Source organism: Chlamydotis macqueenii, chromosome 17 (assembly GCF_036417535.1).
Source record: "Chlamydotis macqueenii isolate bChlMac1 chromosome 17, bChlMac1.mat, whole genome shotgun sequence".
Classification (NCBI taxonomy): domain Eukaryota; kingdom Metazoa; phylum Chordata; class Aves; order Otidiformes; family Otididae; genus Chlamydotis; species Chlamydotis macqueenii.
Window position 1 is genome coordinate 2,888,396 of NC_141572.1, and position 23,631 is coordinate 2,912,026.

The following is a 23,631-nucleotide window of genomic DNA, read 5'->3' on the forward strand; positions in this document are numbered from 1 at the left end:
TTCCTGAAGCTTGTCTTGTTGAACAGCAGACCCTGGCTTTGATTCAGGAGCTCTGTAGATTCTACTTTGATGCATAATGACAGTGATGTGACTCCTGCATCCTGCATAGGGTGTGTCCAGAGAGTTTGGGCCCAATGTTTCCTGTGTGTCAGTTTATGTGCAGTAATTTTAATGGGTGAAAAAAGACTAGCCAAGGTTCTAGACAGTACTCGCTTCTCAGTAACTGTAATGCAGGTCCTTGTTCTGTATTTTCTTGTTGCCATTTATCCTTCTCTTCCTGAAATACTTTATGCTTGCTGCTGTAGTTTCTCCTCTCCATCCTTTCTCTGCAACCTTTCTGTTCAGTCCTCCCTATGTTCAAGTTATGTCCTGATTTAGAAGGACTTCTCAGAATTCTTGAAATATTGTTGAGTGCAGATACCAGCAGGAGCATCAGCCATGAGCTTCTTGCAGGTCTGTCAATTAAGTCAGCTTGCTTATCTTAACCAGTGGGAACAAATTACGTTGCGATCGTCTGGGTCTCTGAAAAGTTCCATTTCCATGCAATTCAGTGGAAGTGGCTACATTCATCTTCAGTTTGGCCTGTAAACTGTTTTGCCTGGGTAAGTATCAAACCTGCTGTGTCATCTTCTGGTCATTTTTAGGATTTGGCAGCTGTTTGACTTAAAACATGAAGGGAGGGAGAGGAGGACAAGGGAGGGGAGAGAGGAGGGGAAGGGGAAAATGGAATGAAAAGGAAAAAAGAAAATGCAAGGAGAGGAAAGGAGAAAGGAAAGGAAGTGAAAAGGAAAAGAAAATAAAATGGGGGGGAGTGGCCTTGAACAGGGAAGAGAAATGAAACCACTTCTATTTAGAAAAGGAGGAAGAAATGAAGGAGTGCAAGCCTACTGTTTGTTCCTCGTTTAGTTTGATTTATCCTCCCCTCAAGGTGGCTTGTCCTGCACTGTTTGATCTTCCAGACAAGTGCTGTGTTTGCCTTTCAGTAGAATTGTGGTAAGCTTTTGCTTTTCCAAAATTCTGTGAAGTAGGCCTGCCCGACTGCCACATCTAACACGGAGATAACGTGGATGTTACAAGATGCTGGGCTGGTGCAAAATTTCAGAAACGTACTGGCTTCGTGGATGTATGAAGTGTTGCATTTCAGCTTTGCTGGTGTTGCTGATATCCAGGTATTATGCAAGTGAGATAAATGGCAAACCAACTCCTCGTTACACACACATCTGCATGAATGGCTTAAGGGGATAACAGTAAGGCTTCACTGAATGCAAATATTCTTACCTCCACTCGTAGTAGAATGCGTAAAATTGAGTGTATAGGGCATTTGAACTTCTAGACCACAGGACTTCTGCTTTGTCTAGTGATGTCTAACTGTGATCAGTTATACCTCCTGCTGGAAGCAGATGTACCTCCCCTCTTCAGTTCCTGTTTATTTGCTAATGCTGGAATTGCCATTGGGATCTCTAGCATCTGTTCTTAGATTACATTAGAAGTCATTCTGTGAAATGAAAGCCAAATCTTGTATGTTGGGAAAGTGATGTGGTTGGATCAATTTGACTTATTGATTTGATAGTGGAAATAAAGTTGATGCCAGAAAGGTGAGAGAAGTTAAGGACTCGCTTTCTTTTGAAACTGTCGCGGGCGTAATTGAAAGTCTGCCACAACAATTTACGACAAAATAAAAAGACTCTGCCAGGGCAGTTGTCTGGGTATGCACTTCCCTTTCCAGTTTATGGCACATGTGGGCAATTTTGTTTCATTTGGACATTTTTCACTGAGAAAGCTAGTTTGGATATTCTCATCTTTGCTGTGAAGTAAACACATGGAAAGTGCTCCTGGCTCAGCTGACAATTACTTTATCCATCTTTTTTACATACATAAGGAATGGATAACCTTGTTAGCTTAAACCTACCATAAATGAATGTGTTTAAATGCTCAGGCTAACTCAAAGCATAAAAGAATTTGTACGTCCTGTTTTAAGGGAGCCAGTTTAAACTGTGTTGCTAAAACTGGCGAACATTTGTGTTGACTAATACAGTAGTAGAACCAAAAATGTTATTGCTTCTGCCTGTATGGTGGAATGCATATATGAAGGAATAGATTATGAAGGTTTGTTTAGTTTAATAGTAAAGGAAAAGAAAAAAAAATAGAGATTGTATTGTGGAAAGTTGTGAAGCAGAATGTAGAGACTACTTGAAAGCTGTAGTGCTGAATTCCGTGACACACAAAGATGTATGATTTTATTGTTACTGTTGGTTTTAGTTGTTGTGGTCTTTTTTGATTTGTAGTGTTTTGGGTTGGTTTGGTTTGGTTTTTTTTGTTTTGTTTTTAGTAAAATCCAGGTCTGTGTTTTCAGAGACTTCACTCCATTTGTTTATCCACATGCTAAATGGGATTATTAGCTGTACACAATTGAATGTGTTCATTTCCATATGGATTTTTTAATTACTCATCCTTCTTAGTCAGATGTATAATCAAAATGGAAGAGTTTAAAAAAAAATGTATCTCCTGTTAGAGTGCCCCTGAAAACTGGACCCTGATTGGGAACGGAGCGGCGGGGGTGGGGGGTGTGGCAGCTGTGATTTAACATTGCCTTTGATCACAGTGCAGCCCTGTTTGAGCCAATGCTGCATGCAGGCAAAGCAAAGGCCTGGGTTTCACTGATCTCATGAGCTCATGAATAGGGCTAGAAGGGGAATGACAGAGGAAGAAGAAAGCCTTGGAAATGAAAAGGAAACCCCGTGAACCTGACCACCATTATTGGCTGGATTTGCCTACCAGGGAGCCGCTCAGTTTCTGCCAGGCTAATTCTGCTCCAACTTCTCTCCCTCGCACCCCCGACCCCACCTCCCCCTCTCTCTTTCCTTCTTTCAGACTTTTTTTTTGTTTTTGAGGCACGGCTGTAGTAACTTGGTTCTCAGGCTGGGAACCCACTGAGCTGTTGCTATGGTCACTGGGAAGCTCTTCGTGCCATGTGCTTCAAAGGGAACCTTTCCCCTCCTGGAATTCCTGCCTTCTCTGCGCACAGCACAATGAGACTCCTTCTCCTTTGCCTGCCCACGCACGTGCTCCAGCAGTGTAACTTTGCTCTGGAGGAAGGGAAAAGCCGCGTTGCCTACAGTAACTTGTTGTATGCCTGGATCCACTGTATTGTGATGGCAGTACCTGCATGTGTTCTGCACATTCCAGTATGCAGCCCCCTCTTCTTTCTCCGCCCCAGTCGTTTTTGAAGCAAGTGGCATCTGTGAAGACTGTGAAATACAACTCAGCAATGCCATTGTTTTTCTGTTTCAGTACAGGGTAGATAGTGAGAAAATGCTGAAGATTTGCTTAAAAGTAGCACTTCTTCCCTTTCTGCAGGCTTGAAAGTCCACGGGGAAGGATTTTGTTCTTGTTTCTCCTCCAGGGACTGCTGAAGGGACTTTCTCTGTATTAGCAGAATGTGTGCATTTGAGGGTGTGCATCTGAGCAGAACCTAACAAAGAGAGGATGTCCCTGCTACTACAGCTTCCTGTTTTCTTCAGATCAAAGGGATCTGTAACATGAGGAAATTCCTCATGTTGTTCCAGTATCCATTCACTTATCTTCTATCTTTTGAGAGTTTATTTACAAAAACATTTACACAAATACTAACTAGAAGAATCTCTTGTTTTGCCACGTCATCATTATGCTTAGGTTGGGGCCAAAATCGTAATAACTTGAGTCTGGATTCAACAGTCTAACTATGATTCCTAACCTTTTGTCTAGCAATTTAGTTTAAATGTAAAGACTCTTACAAGGTAGTCACACGAGAAATCATGAGACTATGTTGGTAGCTTAGTTCCTGAATAAAGAGTGATCTGTTCTAAGACTTGAAGAACAAGAGGGCCTGTGGGGAGTCAATTTTAATCCTTTTCTTTCAGAATTACTGGACATAATAAAAAGAGAAAGTCAAATGAAACAAAATCAACTTACACTTTTATATTAATAGCCTAAATTAAGCGTACAGTTATATGTACAAGTTAGAATTGCGGTGACTATATAAGCATATAGTTTTGTGTCTGTATAACATCAGTAGGTTTATATACAGTTTGGATAATTTCCTGCAGAAATTGATTCAGTTCCGTTGTAGAAATGCAGATGGAATTTAGACAAATGCTCTTCCATGCTAAACTTTTTGAGAAATTAGGACTGAGCTATGCAGCAGTTTGAGATCTAAAATTAATGAGAGACCTGTCTAAAACCATTGATCAATGTTTCCAAAACTTTGCTTGTTCAGAGCTTTGAACTGGTAGTGACAGCTGCAGGAACCCACCCTGTGATGGCTCCTGTGCCACGTGCAGCAGAAGATCCTGTCACTTAGGAAAACCTCCTACATCCATTGAAGTAGTTGACATTCAACTTGTGGTATCTGTTCCACAGTTTGGGGATCTTTACAGCCTTCCATTTGTCAGCTCATGTTTCTTTGTAAACAGCATCTAAAAAGCATTTGCAATTAATTTTCAGGCAGTAGTCTTAAAATTTACAGCAAAATGTATCTGAAAACAAAAATCTATCTGAAAAGTAACAGTATGGCTGACTTTTAAGCTGGTCGGTTTGTTTGTTTGTTGGTTTGTTTGTTTGTTTCACTGTGTGGCTACCTGAAGGTTTGTGTTGACAGCGTAGTGTCCACTGGAGGTAAGAACCAGTAAGAGGAGAGGGTAAAGGGGCTGACTGCTCTTTCTGGTGGCAACACTGGCCTAAATACATATCAAACTACAGACTGAGAAAAGGTGTTCAGTAGTGGAAAATATTAGTTGTTTGAACTCTCAGACATTCTGTGTTAAGAATGAAGTTGTTATGAAGCAGAAGAGTAGTTTCTTGAATGAGACTATGCTCCTTGGCTGTGGACTGGTTGACAGATCTACATTGCATATGCTAAACATGCCAAAACTCTGATCAAAACACAAACTACGTTTTTTACCAATCCCATTATCTTGCAATGAAAAAAGAGTATCGTTTTAAGGGGGAGAAATAGCATCCTGGCTTCTGAATCAGTCACATTCTTTAAGAGTGTCCATTAACTTTGCATTTAACTTTTTCGTTTCTGTATCTGTTGTCTTAGCACTGTCTAAAATTAGAGTTAACAGTGAAAAGAAGTAGCATACATAATTGTAATCCCTGCCATGCATGTGTTTTTCTTACTGTATTTCTTCTAAAGAATATATTGAGAAACAGAGGGAGAGAGTTGCCATTTTCCTGAAGCACCGAAGAACATAAGTGCTGTAATATCGTACTGCTTTTCTTGCTATTCCCCATCTCATTACTATTTATAATGTCCAGGACACCTGAAATGTTAACATCCATTTTAAACAAACATAAAATGTCTTTTAAAATAATATTTGAAGTGATACTGTTAGTTGTGCAAATATTTGTGGTGTCATTTATCTTTTGACATTCTTGTTTCTTACTTCACCAGTGCTAGCTAGCAGTGTGATCAGACCTCTACAACATCTAGACGTACTGAAAAAAGTGCATAGTTGCGGTCAGAAGAGGGGATAATGTATGATTTTTCAGGAAGAAGCTAGATTTTTACAATGACAGACAGAGAGCAAAATGCTTTTGCCAAAAGCTCAGTGTATTTCTGCTCCCCATTTCCTTGCCTCTTCTTCCATCTCCCACAGACCTTACTCTAACAACAAGCCTGTTTTAACAGATTAGAAAAAGGATTTGAATGGGAAAGAAAAAAGATGAAATGTTGCATGTAAGAGTGTTTGGCTGTAGAGAACATGGGCATGCGGCATGAATCCTAGAATCACAGAATTGTTTAGGTTGTAAAAGACCTTTAAGGTCATCAAGCCCAACCATTAACCTAGATCACCACTAAATCATAGAATCATAGAATGGCTAGGGTTGGAAGGGACCTTTAAAAGTCCCTGCAGGGAGCAGGGACATCTCCAAAAACAGATCAGGTTGCTCAGAGCTCATTCATCCTGGCCTGGAATGTTTCCAGAGATGGGGCATCCAGCACCTCTCTGGGCAACCTGGGACAGTGCTCCACCACCCTCATTGTAAAACTTAAGACTTCAACTATAGTGATGAAACTGCTGATACCAGTTGTTCTTGGCTACCCAGCCCCCTGAGCTGGAAGACAGGGACAGAGAACAGAATGAAGCTCCCATAATCCATGGGGAAATGGTTAGCGACCTGCTGCACCACTTAAGACACACACAAGTCTTTGGGGCCGGATGGGCCCACCCAAGGGTACTGAGGGAGCTGGCTTTGTTGAACCTTATACAGTTGGCCTCGACCCATTGATTGAGCCTCTCCAGATCCCTCTGTATAGCCTTCCTCCCCTCAAGCAGGTCAACACCCCTGCCCAACTTGATGTGATTGATGTGATCTGCAAGCTTACTGAGGATGCACTTGATCCCTTTGTCCAGATCGTTGATAAAGACATTACACAGAACTGTCCTCAGCGCTTTAACTCCATTGACCACAACTCTTCCGGCCAGTTTCTTACCCAGCAAAGAGTATGCCTGTCCAAGCCATGAGCAGCCAGGAGAATGCTGCGGGAAAGGTGTCAAAGGCCTTACTGAAGTCTAGATAGACAACACCCACAGCCTTTCCCTCACCCGCTAAGTGGGTCCCCTTGTCATAGAAAGAGATAAGGTTAGTCAAGCAGGACTTGCCTTTCATAACCCCTCGCTGACTGGGCCTGGTCACCTGGTTCTCCTGTATGTGCTGTGTGACGGCACTCGATGATCTGCTCCATAACCTTCCCTAGCACTGAGGCCAGACTGACAGGCCCGTAGTTCCCTGGATCCTCCTTTCAGCCCTTCTTGTATTCAGGCATCACATTTGGTAACCTCCAGTCAAGTGGGACCTCCCTGGTTAGCCAGGACTGCTGGTAAATGATGGAAAGTGGCTTGGGGAGCACTTCCGCCAGCTCCCTCAGTACCCTTGGGCGGATCCCATCCAGGATCCCGTTTCCCCGTGGATTATGGGAGCTTCATTCTGTTCCCTGTCCCTGTCTTCCAGCTCAGGGGGCTGGGTAGCCCAAGAATAACTGGTATCAGCAGTTTCATCAATATAGTTGAAGTCTTGAGTTCCTATGTACCTGTCTCATGTCTTTCCTCTTGAAATCCTGTCATTCCGTGACTACTTCCCACCTTAATTTCAGCAGTCCCTTTGAGGAGAGAAGGGAAAGGTTGAGCACAGGTAAGAGAACTGACAAGCAAGCAGTTAAATTCTGGAGACAGAGGAAGGTTTATGTTGTATATGGATCATATGGTGAAAGATGTAAAAGGAAAGAAAAGAGCTGGATCATAGCCAGAGAGGGGAGTCCTTAAAGGAATGGACAAACAAGGGCTGAATCAGGTTATGCAGTTCAGAAGAGGCAGATCTATTAGGCTTTAATTCATGGGTGGTGGTGGGCCCTTTCCATTAGCAACTAGCGCCAGCAATCTGTTACTGTATTATTTTACCAACTTCCTTTTTGTATTCACTGCATAGTTATGAAAAGCAACAGCTATTCATGAAGAAAGGCTGCCTCTTATGTTTCTCCCTCTGGGCGCTTCTTAGATTTGCCATTGTTGGATTGATTACTTTAAATAAATGTCCACTTTTAGAGCTGAGTCCTTAGCAGTCCCCACCACCATCTTCACTCCTTTCCAACCAACTGTGGAACACAGCTGCTTCTCCCTTAAGCTAAAGAAGCAGCTGTTGTTGCACAACATGTGTTACTGGAGTCTTTGCTCGGTCACAGCTCCCAGTGAAATTAATGAAAGTCCAGGCTGAGTAAAGACTAAGGAACAATTTTTTAAGATATGCCCCACATGCAAATGATACTAATATGTAAATGTTTTATGTCTCTTAAGGTTTAGGACCCTCGTGATTCTATGTGCCTTGTGAGCCTTTCAAACATTGAGAGATATTTTTTATTTTACATGCAGAATCTACCTATTTCTCTAACAGGAGAAATGCACAATGGCAGACATTTTGGAAGAACTACAGAAACTGAATTTGAAGCAGAAAAGTGAGTGGGCAAGTAAGTGCCGCTATGTTGGAGTACACAAGTGAGCACAGAAGAAGGCTGGCAAGCAGCATCAGATAAATGGATCAGAAAGTATAGAAAATAAGGAGCAGATATGGAGGCAGGGAATGGAATTATTTAGGACCTCACAGATGAGTGACACGCCTAATTTTGGTGCCCTGAGAGACAGAAGGCTTTGAAAGAAATTGGAGAGCTGGGGAATGTAACCAGAGCTGCATCAGAGGGACTCAGAGTAAAAGATGGGCAGATACAATCAGCAGTGGTAGAAATCAGTTTAGCACAAGAAATTGCAGACATAAAGTGGCAATGTTTTGCAATTATTTTCACAGGATTGAAAGGGAGGAAAGAGAAAATATAACACAAATTGTGCTTTACATCCTACTCCTTTGAGATAATTTGCCAGAAGCTGTTTTTCTGCTCTAAACATTTCTGTCTTCATGATGGCCAGGTGGATATTATCTGGAGGTGCCTGTTTGGATGACATGGTCATTTAATCTTTGTACTAAGCTCAAGGAATCAACTCCAAATGAGTCAAGTGATCATACTGTGAACTCCAAATGAGCATGAAGGGGGCTTTTTGGTCAATGTAAGGAGCACTGACCAAGCCATTTGCAATTCTAGCAGGTTGTTTCTTGAAGATTAGAGCTGGACGTATTTGTGATATGAATTCTCTAGACAGATTAGGTATATATTATCAATATTTGCATAGTTGTTACCGTAGAATTTAGGATTTCAAGGTAGTTTTCTGTTAGAGCACATGCATTGTATATCTGAGATAGGAGAAACTTTGGCACAAAGTAACTTTAGAATTGCTCAATATGGATATGAAACTCCCACCAAAACTATTCAAAATAGCAAAAGCATGTATGTATTCTAGTGTATTAATGTCTCGATTGTTGGCCCATTGGTGTTTTGTTCCGTTGGAGAATACATCACAGATATGTGTTTTTTCAAAACGCTCAAAGAACCTGGTCAGCTTTGGATAGGAAAAAAGATGGACCTTGGCCCCAAGGATCCAAATGGTGATCTTTTAAGAGGTGAGTGGGAAGTCATTTACAAAGAGCACAGAATGCATAGGCTCTTGAGTCTGTGAAGAGTGTTGAAACTTCCAGAGGGACCCTTCAGCTGACTGTAAGGGAGTAATGAGCCAGCCTGGCTGTTTATGGGCTGTGGTTAACCTCTTGCAAGTTAGGATTTCCTGTCGCCAGCAATGAGCTGTGACCGCCAGCACCACAGTGTTAATGATGAGGTAGGGGCTGATGAATGGCTGGACTCCAGACAGCAGCCTTCACTGGCAAAGAATCAAGTGGCTAGTGAGGGAAGAACATTGATGTCTACAAGAGAAATAATGCAAACTCCAGAACCTATAATTCCCATGTTTAAAAAAAGAAAGGGAGAAAAAAACTGGGGACAAATTCAAACCAAGTGAAGCTTTTATCTCTACGTTCTGAATAGAAGATTGTTCTTCAGCAAAACTGGCTGCAAAAGCCAGGCCAGTTAAAACAATATACAAGCTGCTTGCCTCCAAGTAACCAGAAATTGTTGGCTCAGAGTAGCCTGCTCTCAGGAGCCAACCTGCTGGGAGACGTTATCCAAGCAACGGCCTGAATGTAATTCCTCCCGCTGTGGAATGGCTCTTTGGCAAATGAAGACCCTAATTAGAGATGGAAGGGTTTCTATTTTGTTTTTCTTTAATCCTTACCCTGAGGCCTCTGCAATACAGCCATGTCTCTGCTTGTGTGCAGAGAAGTTTCCAGTTTCCCTTTGTAACAAAAATCCTCCACCTTTTTTGTTCTTTTTTTCTCCTTTTTTTTTTTTTAAAAAAAAAAAAAAGAATCCACAGACTAACAACAAGGCCCCACCACAGTTTGGGACCTTGACACTAATCTAATCCAAACCCAAGGATCACTATTTCAAAGAAAGTCCATGTCATCTTACATTAGCCAGCCCGTGGAAAGTTGCTAGATAAACTGGAGTACTGGCCCACCATGCATCTTTTTACTACTGAACTTATTGCCCAATCTGGGTAATAAGGGAGGATCTCACTAAATCAGTAGCGTTCTACGGGATACCAAGGGAATTGTACATGCCTTTGTTCATTCAGAAAGATTGAAGTCCATGACTCGGGGTTATATGCATATTCTGTAGTCTTGGATGCAGATACTCATCCTTGACAGAGAGGACAGAACCTCCGGAGAAATGTGCTACAGCATTTTAACTCCAGTACGTGTAGAAGTGAAAATACACTTGCTGCTTGACAACTCACCTTGATATATATGATGTCTGTCTGAACATACTCTCACAGACTGCATGCAGGCACTTAATAACCCTGCAAAGAGCACTGCATTTTCTGTCACTGTTAAGACTTGGATCTACTGTTTCATCAACTCAGATGATGATTGTGTTATCTCTAAAATGTCCTTGTTTACAGTAGATGTCAACCTATGGATGAAGGCCAGCTACCTGAGGATGAGGCTAAGCGAAAGAGGTGATAATAAGCAGAAGATGCTATGAATTTTCATTCCTATCAGTTTCTTACATTTGAAAATAGATATGTATACCCAAAATTAGCCTGAGTCACTCTTAATGTTTCATGCTTAGTTATGCTTGCTTTCATTTCTTCTCAGCACTTTTGGTGGGCTGTGGTCACACTTATATCTTGTCTTACCTTCCAGATAGAAGGTAGAAATATGATATTAATGAGCACAAAGCTCTTCCACCTTTCGAGTAATTTTTCATTAATTTAGATGTCTCTGTGTATCTTGGATAGACTACTGTAAATGCCTCAGACCTGTTCTATACTCTGTATATAATTTCACACAGGCTGAACCTGTTTGAAATTTCTCCTCTTCCCTAAAATATTTAAGTATTTACCTGAAGCTGTGGGTTGGGAACCATGGCCCGAAACTGTTGTTTTGTTGAAAAGGACTTTCACAATAAGGTGAAGCTTGTTTCTTAGGAGGATTGAACTTCCCCATGGAATTGATTGATATTGGATGCAATTCCTGCAGGACTTAGAATTTTTCAAAGTTTTGCCATCTCCTGTTCTAAATGCAAGACATAATTCTTTGTTTCCCCTCTTGATATATATGCATACCAATTTAGGATTTCAAGGTAGTTTTCTGTTAGAGCACATGCGTTGCATATCTGAGATAGGAGGAACTTTGGCACATAGTAACTTTTTACACCACTTGGGTACTATAGGGATGGCTTCTTACAGTGGTCTAGGTTAATAGTTCCATTAATTTGCAACTCCTCCAACATTTTCCCATATCTCAATGTTTTAATGTCTTCTCTCGGTACCGCAGCATGCTTGTATGTATGTTTATGTAATTATCTTACGTCTAGTTTGCTGTTTCTAGTTCATCTACTTGCAGTACACCTTAAATGCAAAGAAAACGTTAAGAATTCTCTGGATTGGCTTTAGTCATATTTTACAGTATATGATTCTTTAGTACATAATTTCCAAAATGTACTCATCTTGTGACCATTCTATTTCTGAGGTAACTGTATATAGGAATTCTGCTACCCTGGAAAAGCTTGAACGTCAAGAAAATGTAGTAGCATTTCTGTGTGAGACCAACAATTGTCATGAATGCATCCACCCACTTCTTGCTGTACGCTAAGTTCTTGGTGAATATGTTGCCTGGTTCAAGACCTCCGTCCACTCCTGTGCTCTCTTCCAGTGCTCACCTTTCTCTTGGTGACTGTGCATTCTCATAGCAACAAGACTGCTGGCCTGCAGAATGGTCTGTGATAGCAGAGGACAGGTTTTTGGGAATGGAGTCTCATGACTCTGAAAATGTGTCCCAAGAGATCTGCAGCCAGCAGGCTTCCCTGTGTTCATGATTAAATAAATGCCTTTTTCTTGTTGTTTTCACTTGGTCTAAACTCAGAACTGATCACAACGTTTCTCCCTAATCCCAGAAAAGATAGATACTCTTGGTTTTTTCTTCCTCATTTTAATGATCTTGAGAGCCTCCCAGTTCCCAGTGGTATGGATCACACTGATATGTATTGTTGATGTGATTACATGCTGCATGAGGTGATACTTTTCTTAAACTAGAAGTACACAGTTCATAAAGTTTTTTTTTTTTTTTTTTACAGAGAAGTACATTAGTTTTTAATTGGGATTATATTTTTAAATTTAAAAATACTGCTTTGCACTTTCTGTTTCTGTACTTCTTAATTGATTAAGCAACTGTCGTAATGCCATATAATGCAGTATCTATAGGACACGTGTATAAAACATATCCCAAAATGCCAGAGAAGTTGAGTTGAGTATTCCAGTCAGAAAGGGGCTTTATGGTGGTGAGATGCTCAGGGATTTGATTATCTTGCTGTGCTATTCTGCCTTTGCTTTCAAACAGAAATCTGAAAGTTCCTTTTTCGTTATGTCAGGAAAGGTTTGAAATGGCATCCTGCTTATGCTTGGCTTAACTTAGTTTCTGGAATTACTGGGGAAATTGTACATTAACAGGGCCGAGGCATCAATTGGTTAATTTGTAACTTCTGTGTTTGCAGAGTAGATGATGTCCTTTTCTCCTTCCTCCTCTGCCCTGCAGAATTGGCCTGTGGCCTGACTTTTTAGCTCCAGTGATGGTGAATTCAAGGGGCAAGGTATTTTTGGTGACTGACTGAGCCCGATAGCAGTGTAGGAGACAGACAGGGCATGCCTGTATTGTCCAGACGTTGTTGTCTGTATTCTCCGTAGCTCTGAGAGAAAATGAGATTTTGCGGTTTGACAATTGTAATGAAAAGGTGTATTTGACACAGTGCTGTGGAGTTTGTGCAAGATTCTCTGTAAGCAGAGTGCCGCAGACTGTTTTGCTGGAGTGTCTTTGCTTGTGGCTGATGTTTCATGCTTTTGCAAGTACAATTGTGAGTCTACACTAGACGTGGATTTTATTCTGCTAATGAAATAACATTATATTTTCTTTTCCCCAACAGTAGCTGCTGCTAACTAAATATATTATGGATAGTCAAATGTCAATAGGAAACACATCCTTGCTTACTTTAGCAGATAGTGTTCAAGATGTATTTTGAAAATAATCTGATTAGTAATATCCACTGTAGTTGACATTCTAGCAGCCAATGTATGGTTTTCTTAAACATACTGACAGATTTGGCTGAGCTGTTTTTTGTTTCTGTTTTTGTGTTTTTTCCTCCTCCTTAAAGGGCTGTCTCGTTTGTGCCCAGTTATGGAGAGGAGCATCTGAAGTATTCCAGTGAAGAGTACTTTCCTTTTTGCAGTAGTAAGTATAGTGCTGTAAAGCCTGATGTGCTGTGATATGGAATCAAGGTGGAAAGAACTTTCTGAAATCCATGTGTGTCTTCGTCGTGATAGGTGATTACACTTGGCTTGAAGAGAGAACCTTTGTCTCAAGCAGAAGTCACAATCATATCAAAAAACAGGTTTGGATTTTATTGCCTAGCTTCATGTGATGCCATTTCTGTTATACTGAAAATCTACTGCTGCCATCCATAGAAAGGGGGTGCAGTTCATACCCACTGCTCAGTTTAACAGAGTACTTTAAGATATACCTCTCTTCTGAAGAAGTTAAGAGCTTTGAGAGCAGCAGGGTCAGGACTCCATTCAGCTGACTGAAATGGCAAACTGGCAGTGGCAGCATCTGCTTGTCCAGACCTGCAGATTCATCATGCGTTTTACGTAAGAACCAGTGGTCTCTTTCTCATCTATAGAACTTTTTGCGTTTGTCCATACTTAACTGAAGATTTCTTAAAACTCAAGAGTCTCTGCAGAAGTTAAACCCTGATAATGTAGGCTCCTGATGGACTAAAGTTGTCCTCTGCTAACAGAACAAAATCAAATTAGGACAAGTCTGCAGAAGGCGACTAGAAAAGCCAATATTCTAGAACCTGGTACTGCATTTTCTGTATCGTAGCTCTGGTAATATTGTCTACATTTTTGTGGTCTCACTTGATCTTGATATGGAGAAAACAGGTGCAAATCAGTTGGTTTGTGAGTGATAAAAATCATTGCAACGGATTTTGCTACTTTGAGTCTGTTCAAGAGAAGATCGTGACGACTGAATTGCTATATTCATCATTTATTTAGGGACAAATATTGCAGATGGAAACCTCATCCCTTCAGCTGTATTCCCTAGCAGTCAAGATTGTTGAAATCCTTGACCTGCCTTTCCAGAGCATTAAAGCAAGACACTGGACCTTTTCATTGAAAATCATGTTCCTTGAAGTTACAGAGTATGCAAGTTGCTTACTGCTGGGTGTTGCTTACATGTTACCAGTACTCTGTGTGAGAGGCTGACCGCTTATTTCAGAGGACCAAAGACAGCTGATGAAAGAATTAGCTATAAAAAAGATTCCAATTCACGCCACTTGCATAATCCCACTCTTTTGGCAGATTAATGACCACTAACTACACGGTGTGAAGTTCTGACATGGACTGTCAGATCTGATGGGCTGGGTTAAACAGAAAATATGCTTCAAATTCAACGATTTGTAGTTCATACAGAAATTGAGGGGGAAAACCTCAAAGACTGACAGAGAGAATGCAGGTTTGGTCAGGCTGTAGGCTGGCTCAGTTCTCAGCTCAATAAGGATGTATAAACCAATTTTCTTTACTACTCTGTTCAACAATCTCTGCACAGAGTTAGAGCAACCCAATGATCATATTTTCTGCCCTAAAAAGCATGAGATGTATTGCGGGGGGCAGGGGAGAAGAAAAGAAAAGGAGAAGGAAAGGGAAGATAAAAAGCCATGGTTATGCCTGTTGGAGCCATGCTGTTTCCCCCAGTTCTGACTGAAAGCAATGTTTTGCTTTTCGGATCCATAGGACTGTCTTCTGCATACTGCATCCTTACTCTTCTGCTTCCTGTCTTGTTCATTTTCAAGGACCAGCTAATAGAACTTGCTGGCATCTGATGGAATAGAGTTGGGATAGTTTGCTAAAAGCAGTTTGCTGGCATCTGTACTGGTTACCACCTAAAACATTGCCCAATCTCCCCCTCCCTGTCTTTATCATTTTCTTAACCCAGAGAATAAATCAACTCCCTCATGTACCACATACCATAGTTATAATTAGTATTTGTTATTTACAGTGCACTAGGTTCAACGAAGACAATTCCTAGAGTCGGACGAACAATCCAACTAATCCAGAAGGCTAATCCAGGAGGATGTAATAGCATTTGTAAGAACAGTGTTAGAACAGCAAGATATATCTGTGGGTTTACACAGGCAGCCAATACTTTGAAAGCATCTTTTTCTCCCTTTAGTTCATCAGTTTTATCTAGGATGTTAACTAAAAAAAAAAAAAGTGTCTTTATAAATAGTAATCTGGCTCTACCAATAGCCATTTTCAACAGAAGGTATTGTTTTACTATGTTAGTAAATGTGTAATGCATTACTACGTTGTTTTAAATGGCAGAGCTAAAAGTGATTAATGAACTTTGATTTCCCCACCTATGGTTCTAAGCCTCAGTCCTTCTCTCATATGCAATTTATTCACTCTCTTTAACCCCTTAGATTAGTGTCATGTCCTCATATGTAAATACAGCTGTGGATTGTGAGGGAATTCTAACTCTGGCAAAGAAGTAAATGTAATGAATAAAAGCTAATGTTGTTCATATGATTTTTCTCTTGAATAAGGACCTTGTTAAGCAGGTTTTCTTCTTATGTCGGTTTCTCCACTGTTGCATAATAACTGACATATTAATTGGAATGAGGCCATACTAGAAAGCAGGGGAGGAGATGCTTGCAATGTTTGTATCTGCAAGCATGTAAGGTCCTTCTAGATGTCAGCAAGTGGCTGACCTTCTTACTGTTCTGATTGTTGCTCTCCTACCTGACTTGAATGAATGAGAGGAAGCAGTGCACCTGTTTACTAATCATCTAGTCCCTCATGTTGAAAGTTTGCCTCATCGAGGAAGTTATTGCTTCCCTTTTGTGTTAGTCTGGCCCACAGGAAAGGAGTACAGAGCTCTTCAAATCTCTCTGGTATTCTTTGAGGTAACTGAATTTTCCTCAGGCTTGGAGATGTGAAGAGATACTTTCCTCACACTTCTGTCACATGCGTTTCCCCTCATCTTCTCTAGATTACAGGGTCTAGTAAATTCTCCACTTTTTAATCTGAGACGGTGTTTAATGTGCATCTTATTGGTACTGGTTATCAGTGGTGAGTTCATAACAAGTAGGGGTCTAAAATACACTGTAAAATAACTTTTCATCAGCCTTCTCCATGAGCTATGACAATCTCTGTGCAATTAAAAACACTACAGAAACATAGATGAAGCCAGTATTATGTACTTGCAATAAAAATCCTTTTAAAATGTGCAATAAACACACCATATCCTGTTTACATTTTTCTTTGAGTATAAAGTAGCTGAATGTATTCTTCAGCAGAGAGCTTCTGAAAAAGTCCTAGGCTGATGATGTTTAAGCAACTGAGGAAAGGTAAACTCAAAGGTGAGTTTTGTATCCCTGGTCATTTTAGTTACTTTAGAGGTGCCTACATCCAACATTCAACTCGAGAAGTTAGTCAAATGTCTACCAGGTGTTTGAATAAAGTCTAGCAAATACTGGATCTTTTTAATGCTCATCTACAAAGGAAAACTTCAGGTGTCATTTGACAGGATTCCTAAAGTGACCAAAACTCTTAACAATAGTTACAGTCAAGGTGCACATTCTCTATATTTTATAATATAGATGAGTACAGATGTTTGCTGGTTATTTTAACAGCATTCTTCATAAGCTTGATTGCCTTCATTTGTGGTTGTCATCTTCTCCTCTACTGCACAGATGACTTAATCCAAGTGATAATCTTAAATAATGACGATTACTGTACAGGGTTAGCAAAATAAACAATCCAAAAGAAACAGACCTTTTTGCGTTTTCTCTGCGGTCCCTTAGTCATGACTGCTGTCAGGAAGCACTACTAGACTCCCCTCAGCCCCAGCTTGCATGTACCTAGGAAGTTGAGGTATGTTTCAGGGCACATATTCCTTTCTCTCTGCACCAGAGATACCTTTTGTCCATCCTTTGATGGCACTATTTCATCCTGTAGGATTCAGTTCCTTTATACAGCCCTGGACTTGGTGCATTTAGGACAGAATCATTTATTGCTTTCTTGCATTTTATTCTGGTCTCTTTGTTTTGATCAAATTTGTAGATTGAACAAGGACTGTGAGATTAACAAGGCAATGATTTTTATTTTTTCTGGATATGCTGCGATATGAGGTCTAATTGGTTTAAACAGAACCCCTAGACACTTTTCTTTCTTGTCCTTTTTATTTTCAGCCTATTCACACTAGCTGTTATGTTTAGTTTTGTAGTATCATTAATGCACAAGACAGTAGATTTTTGAAGCTTAGTGGGTTTTTTTGCTTTCTAAGGGGAAACACTACTAACTTGCTTGATTGTTCCATGCCTGGCTTATGATTAACTGAAATGTCTTTGAACTACTTTTAAGCTGTTGTATACTACTTTGGAGACAAACAAGAAAAAAATCCAGTAGAAACTGCTGTGAAGACTTGAAAATACTGAGTTTAAATAGCACTAATATTAAAAAAATATATCCGGTAGTTACTCTCTATTTTGTTACCAGCAAGAGTGGGGATTTATATGCAGTTCTGAGCTAAGCTGATTTTGCATGTACTTTCAGCAGGTAAAAAATCACATAACTTGAAACCAATACACAAAAACATTAGGTCAAATGGAGTCTGAATATCTATACAAGTAAAATCAGTACACAAGAAAAGGTTAGAGTGGATATTGGAATACAGCTGCTAGTATTTGCTGCTGTGATACCTGCAATACATTGCTGCAAAATGTTCAGTGCAGTTATGGGCTGAAATTCTCTGCTCATTATTTACTGCTTTTGTTACTCCAGATTGCTAGGATAAATTATAAATACAAATATTACTCCTCATCAGGTGGTTTGCTCTGCCTGTATCACCACATCCATGATGTTATCGTGCTGTAAATGGACCTCTTCCTGTTTCTTTGTCCTTTATTCTTCCCCTCTAATTGTGCAGTATGGGCCACTTCGGCATGGCCAGTCTTACCTACATCCACCCAAAGTGCTTGTTGTTGCTCTGTCTTCTCTTTGGCCGCTCTGCTTCTGGCAATATTGTAGCTGCATTTATTGTGGAACTCTGAAACCGGTCTGTGAAAGGAATTTGCACAAGTTACCGCTGCTCAGCAGATGTGAATACCAGAACTGGAGACTTTTTTCCTCCTTCTGTAAGGGTCCAGACCTGTGAGGAGGGCCTTCCCACTGCGCTGTAATCAGTCATCAGGGCTATCTCTGAGCTCGTACAATAAGCAATATCAGATTCGGGCTGTGATTGCCTTCCACAGTTTCCTCATCTGGGGAGCACGCAGTCAGGGATCTGGTTAGAGTTCATATAGGAAAAGAGGACTGTCGTGGGAACAGCAGGAACCTTCTTCATATTGCAGGGATTACCTTGTGTGATCATGACAAGAGATGCACACAGAAGGACTCATTGGTTTTGTAACACATTTCCACATTTGGAATTTCATTCTTAAAAATGAAAGAAGAAACTGGGGAGATTTCTTTTTTTTTTTTTTTTTTTTTTTTTTTTTTTCAGCCATATACTGAGATTTTTGTTAGGTCTCCTTTGCTGACCAGCTGTGTTCTACTAGAAATAGTTTGAGAAGTGTTTTGTTTTGTTTTGTTTTTTAAGGAAGGCAGTTCCCAACCACAGCATTTAGACATAGTAGCGTAGGCTGCAAGTGCAAACCATCATTATTTTTACCTCATCATTAGGTAGAACATGAGGGGGAAATGCCAGTAACAGTCAGTTGCCCCGTTTAAAAAAAAGTATCTCCCTTCCAGAAAAATTACAATAATTTCAGACAGCGAATTAAGGTTGTGCTTGTCAAGTAAGACAGTAGGTGACTTATCTCTGTTCTATAAAGATTGACTTATATCTAACCTATATTTTGTGCTGTATTATGTTTGTACTTAAGGACAAAAGAATTTTTGAATTGGCAGTACAGGGTTTGATGAAGACTGTTGTCATTTCCAGTCCTGCTTTTAGGACCAAGCCATGCTTAGTGCTCTCTACATCAGTATGTTTACACAGTTGAGCCCTATGTTTCTGCATGTTGGGCATTTAGTCAGCTGCTGACCTACACAGAGCACGTATAACTTCCCTGGAGCTCCAGTCGGTATGTGGGAGCGCTTTGTGGAAAAAGTAAAAGTTACGATGGTGGTGCTTGCATATAGTGGCTGTGCAGAGTGAACAGGGAGTCCCTTGCTCTGTAGGCTTTTAGGCTGTGAATGCCAAGAAAGACTAGGAGGTTGTTGTCAACTACGAACAAAGAGTGATCATCTGAAAAGTGCACTTACCAGGTGGTTTGTTTTGGGTTTTTTTTTTTTTTATTACTCCACAAAAAAGGAAGAATACTGCTATGTAGGGGTAGTTGTTTATTTAAAACCAGAGAAGACAACCTCGGAAAGAGATACATACACCTGGCATCTTTCCTGCTTTCTGTCAATTGCATGGGAATTGAATTGCAGAAGTACCTATTTGTAAAGCTAAAGTTTGTACCAGTACAGCTGGTTTTTTTCCTCCTCCCTCATCCAACGTGTGTCTTTATTTTTGAATTTAGGTTTTGTCCACTTTGCTTAGAAAAATGATTTAGGGGCAGTCTTTAAGTGCTGAATAGCTCGAAGTGAAAGAGTCACGTGCCGACTGTAGACTGGCATGATTTTAAGTGGGACTTGCACTGCCCTGTTGTTTTGAGCTGTCCCGACTACGGAGGGGCGGACAGGGCCTTTTCAGAGACCTGTAGGCTTTCCTGCTCCGGCAGCCTGGGGAGGGAGGGGCGCACTGCCAGCCGGGCTTCCCCGGCTGCCCCCCCGGCCTTCCGAGTGCGCTCCAGGCCCCCGGCTGTGTCCTGGACTGAGGGGAAGGCGGTGAATACCAGACGAATACGGGCGTCTGCACTCAGGCCCCAGCCTGCTCGCACTCGTTTTCTCCTCAGCAAAGCGCAGTGGTTTTAAAAACGGTGGGGGGAGGGGGGGGCGCGGAGCGGCGGGCTGTGCTGCCTTGGCGGCTGCTCTCTGATCTCTTGCCAGCGAAACCCGTGCTGTCGGCCGGGCCGCAGCCGCGCTGGAGCGGCGCCCGCCATCCTCGCGGTCCGTCGGGGTCCGTCGCCCCCGTGCCGCCTGGCGGCTCCTGCGCAGGGCGCTCGGGAGCTGGCGGTCGCCTCGTAGCCGGCCTCCGCCACCGAGCTCCCTTCGGCCGAGCGAGTCTCTCGCACCCAGGGCCTCGCACGGGGCCAGGCCCCCTCGTGAGTGCGGCGAGAGGCTGGGGTGTGCTTCCTACGGGCCAGCGCGCCGTCTCTGTCTTCGGGATCAGGATTTAAACCCTAGCAAGGAAAAAAAAAGGGAAAAAAAATAAAAATCCCTCTCTCCCGGTTCTGCAATGGCTGCCGAGCACCCCTCGCTCCGCGGCAGGACGTCACTTCCGGGTCGGGCGGGGCAGGGGGGCTGTTTTCGGGCAGGGCCTACGTGCCCCGCGGGGGGCGTTGGGGGTGGCTTGCGCTTCGACTGCTGCCGCCGAGCCCGGCCCGGCCCGGCCCGGCCGAGGGCAAAAGACGGCTCGAGCCTTCCTTTGCTTGGGGTCTGGCACAAGCCTGTGGTTGCAGTTGGCCGGAGTTAAACTAGCTCAGCAAGTTTGCTGAAGCAGGGAGGTGACAGATGGTTCGCCCCACTTGCTGTTACCTTCTCCAGCACGATTTTTGAGGTCAATTGGTGCTTTTCATCTCTTAACATCTGATTTTGCATACAAAGTGAGGAACAGAGGTTACATCTTGGGGGTGGAAATTTAATGCATTGCTGTGCTGTATGCTGCTCATTCAGTGTGTTCACAAAATTAAGGGTTTTTTTTTTTTTCTGAACCAGCCTGCAAAATGTCTTAAAAAATATCTTCAGAGATCAGAGTGCCTTGCTTGTAGACTGACCAGCCTTGAAAGAACAATTGAAATGGCCTGAAGAGTTGTACAAGCACTGCATGTCTGTAAAAGGTGCCTTCTAGGGAAACTTGGATGAACTGTCACCTCAGGGCTGCCGCAACGGAGAACATCTAGTAGATTCCTTTTCCTTTGTCCCCCCAACAGCTATTAGTGATTAGCCAGGTGTGTTGACTTCAAAGGGAATGCATACCTGCTGGGCTGAGAAAGAGACGCCATTTGGGAGTTGGTTTCCCTCGTGCACTGTCTGATGGGCTTGGTTGACAGAAAATAAAAATAAAATGTAAGAATAGAGCAAAGAAAGTGACCTGCAGGTATTCAAACTAACATCTCCATACAGGTCAACTATCTTCTTGGAAAACAGTATGGTGTTTCATAAGTTACCACTTTCATGTGGTTCTTTTCTATCTCAGTTTAAATTCAGGTTCTGCTACTCTCTATGAAGAGCTAGTGTCCTCTTGTTTGGCCGTGGGATGGTGATACCTGTCATTGCTTGGAGAAACAATTATTTCCATTCTGCATCCAGCAAAAGCAGTAACAGCTTTGAAAACTTACTGAGAATGTTTGCTCTGTGGAGCCATTGAGCAACATTTGAACCAAACATACAGAGGCACAGTAGCAGAAACTGGTAGAAATACTCTGTCTTAGCCTCATTGGTTAAAATAGTGTTTTCTATGTCCCAGAGGATTTTAGTATGTTCTAATATCTCCTCTGTGCTTTTGGTAACTCAGATTCGGAGTGCGTATGTGATGAAAAGCCATGCACTTCAAATAGGTCTGATCCTACCTGCCTGAGAAGTGTTATGTGCAACAATTCTGACCTCTAATGGTCAGAAAAAGCAGTATTCCCTGAGGCACTTTTTGCAGGGATTGTGATACGCTAGAGTTTGTCAGAACTGTGAGAATGACACTGGAAAGAGAACCTGGTCCACCTTTCTTTTCTACACTAGTGAGCTTGTCTCTCAGTCACAGGGAAATTGTTTTTAATGGCACTTCAAAGTAACATGGTGTCCTGGTTTCGACTGGGATAGAGTTAATTTTATTCTTAGTAGCTGGTATAGTCCTTTGTTTTGGATTTAGGGTAAGAATAATGTTGGTAACACACTGATGTTTTAATTGTTGCTAAGCAGTGCTTATATTAAGTCAAGGACCTTTCAGCTTCTCATGCTCTGCCGGTGAGTAGGCTGGGGGTGCACAAGAAGCTGGGAGGGGACACAGCCAGGACAGCTGACCCAAAGTGGCCAGAGGGATATTCCATACCATATGGCATCAGGCTGGGTATAAAAACTGGGGGGAGCTGGCTGGGGCGCAGCGCCCGCTGCTCAGGGACTAGCTGGGCATCAGTCAGCAAGTGGTGAGCAATTGCCTTGTGCATCACTTGGTTTGTGTATTCCTTTCCTGTCCTATTGGTGTTTTTCTCCACCCGTGAATTTTACCTTCCTCCCACCCCCCACCTCCCCCGCCCCCCCGCCCCAATTCTTTCCGCCATCCCACTGGGAGGGAGAAGTAATGAATGGCTGTGTGGTATGAGGGAGTGAGCGAATGGCTGTGTGGTATTTAGCTGCCTGCCAGGTTAAACCAGGCCACATGGAGAAAAAGACCATAATTTAATTTTTAAAAAATCTTATATTTAAAGTCCTTAGAGGGTCTAAATCACATCTGAATTCCTTTAAAAACTTGTTGAAGGAGGAGTTTGAGAAGGAAGGGGCAGAGATATTGTAGAAGCTATAATGAAGTTTAACTACATTCCATGCTGGTTCAGGAACTCCTGTGTTTGTAATTACTCTGTCATTTGTTTTAACTAGACAGAAACACAAAATGTTAAGTTTGCTATCTGGAGATTAAGAGAGGGAGTAATTTTTTAGGTAAGAAGTTGTATTTTGGGGTGGGACTGAGGATGCTGTCTTTCTTATTGCAGGCAAAACGAGCAGTACAGCGAGGAGCCACAGCGGTCATCTTTGATGTTTCTGAAAACCCAGATGCCATTGATCAGGTATGAAGAAGGGAGCCTAGTTTTGTTACAGCCTCTGTCGGGTTCTTTTAGGATTGCTGAGGCAAGACTTGAGAGCATACAGATCTCAGAGCACACCTACCGTAACACCAGCAGCTACTGCCCCTGGATAACATGGTGCTGTGGTTTTCCTGCTCATCTTCTGGCAGGCAAGAAGCAATGGAGGTGTTGAGAATATGGTAGAAAGATAAAAGTTTAGAGAATTGTATTTTTCTTTTAGTCTTTGCTAGAATCCAGAATCCAGGCCAGGGTTTGAGATTTTGAGAAAGGATGGAGGCAGTTTTTTTGTGGCCATTATCTAGTCAAGGAGATTTTCTTTACCCAGCTCTCTGTACAAAACACAGGGTGTTTGGCCCTACCCAGCTTGTGATTGGTAGTACTGTTGAGCAGCTGCTGTTTTTGAGGATGGAAAAGGGCTTTCAAAAGCTGGTTCTAAACAAGATCCTTAGAAAACGTACAGACATTTTTTTTCTTGTTCACAGCTGATTATTTCTGGCCTACATATTTTGTGAACAAGCAGGGCTTTTTTGGGGGGGAGGGTCTCAATACAACTTCCGTCTTTTCATTTGAAGTGGGTAAGGTAATAGCTCTGTGAAATGCTTTCACAAGATTGTTCCAGCCAATTCTGA

At 41.9% G+C, this 23,631-nt stretch overlaps 1 protein-coding gene across 4 annotated transcripts in view; it reads left to right on the forward strand.

Annotated features, from left to right (window-relative positions):
• Nucleotides 1–23,631, forward strand: part of ZNRF3 (zinc and ring finger 3) — a 92,171-nt gene that overhangs the window by 53,624 nt on the left and 14,916 nt on the right. For all 4 annotated transcript variants that reach the window (XM_086761456.1, XM_086761457.1, XM_086761459.1 and 1 more), the window contains exon 3: nucleotides 22,910–22,984. In XM_086761456.1, coding sequence (XP_086617582.1) covers nucleotides 22,910–22,984 — 75 coding nt within the window. The remainder of the gene's footprint in view (nucleotides 1–22,909; nucleotides 22,985–23,631) is intronic.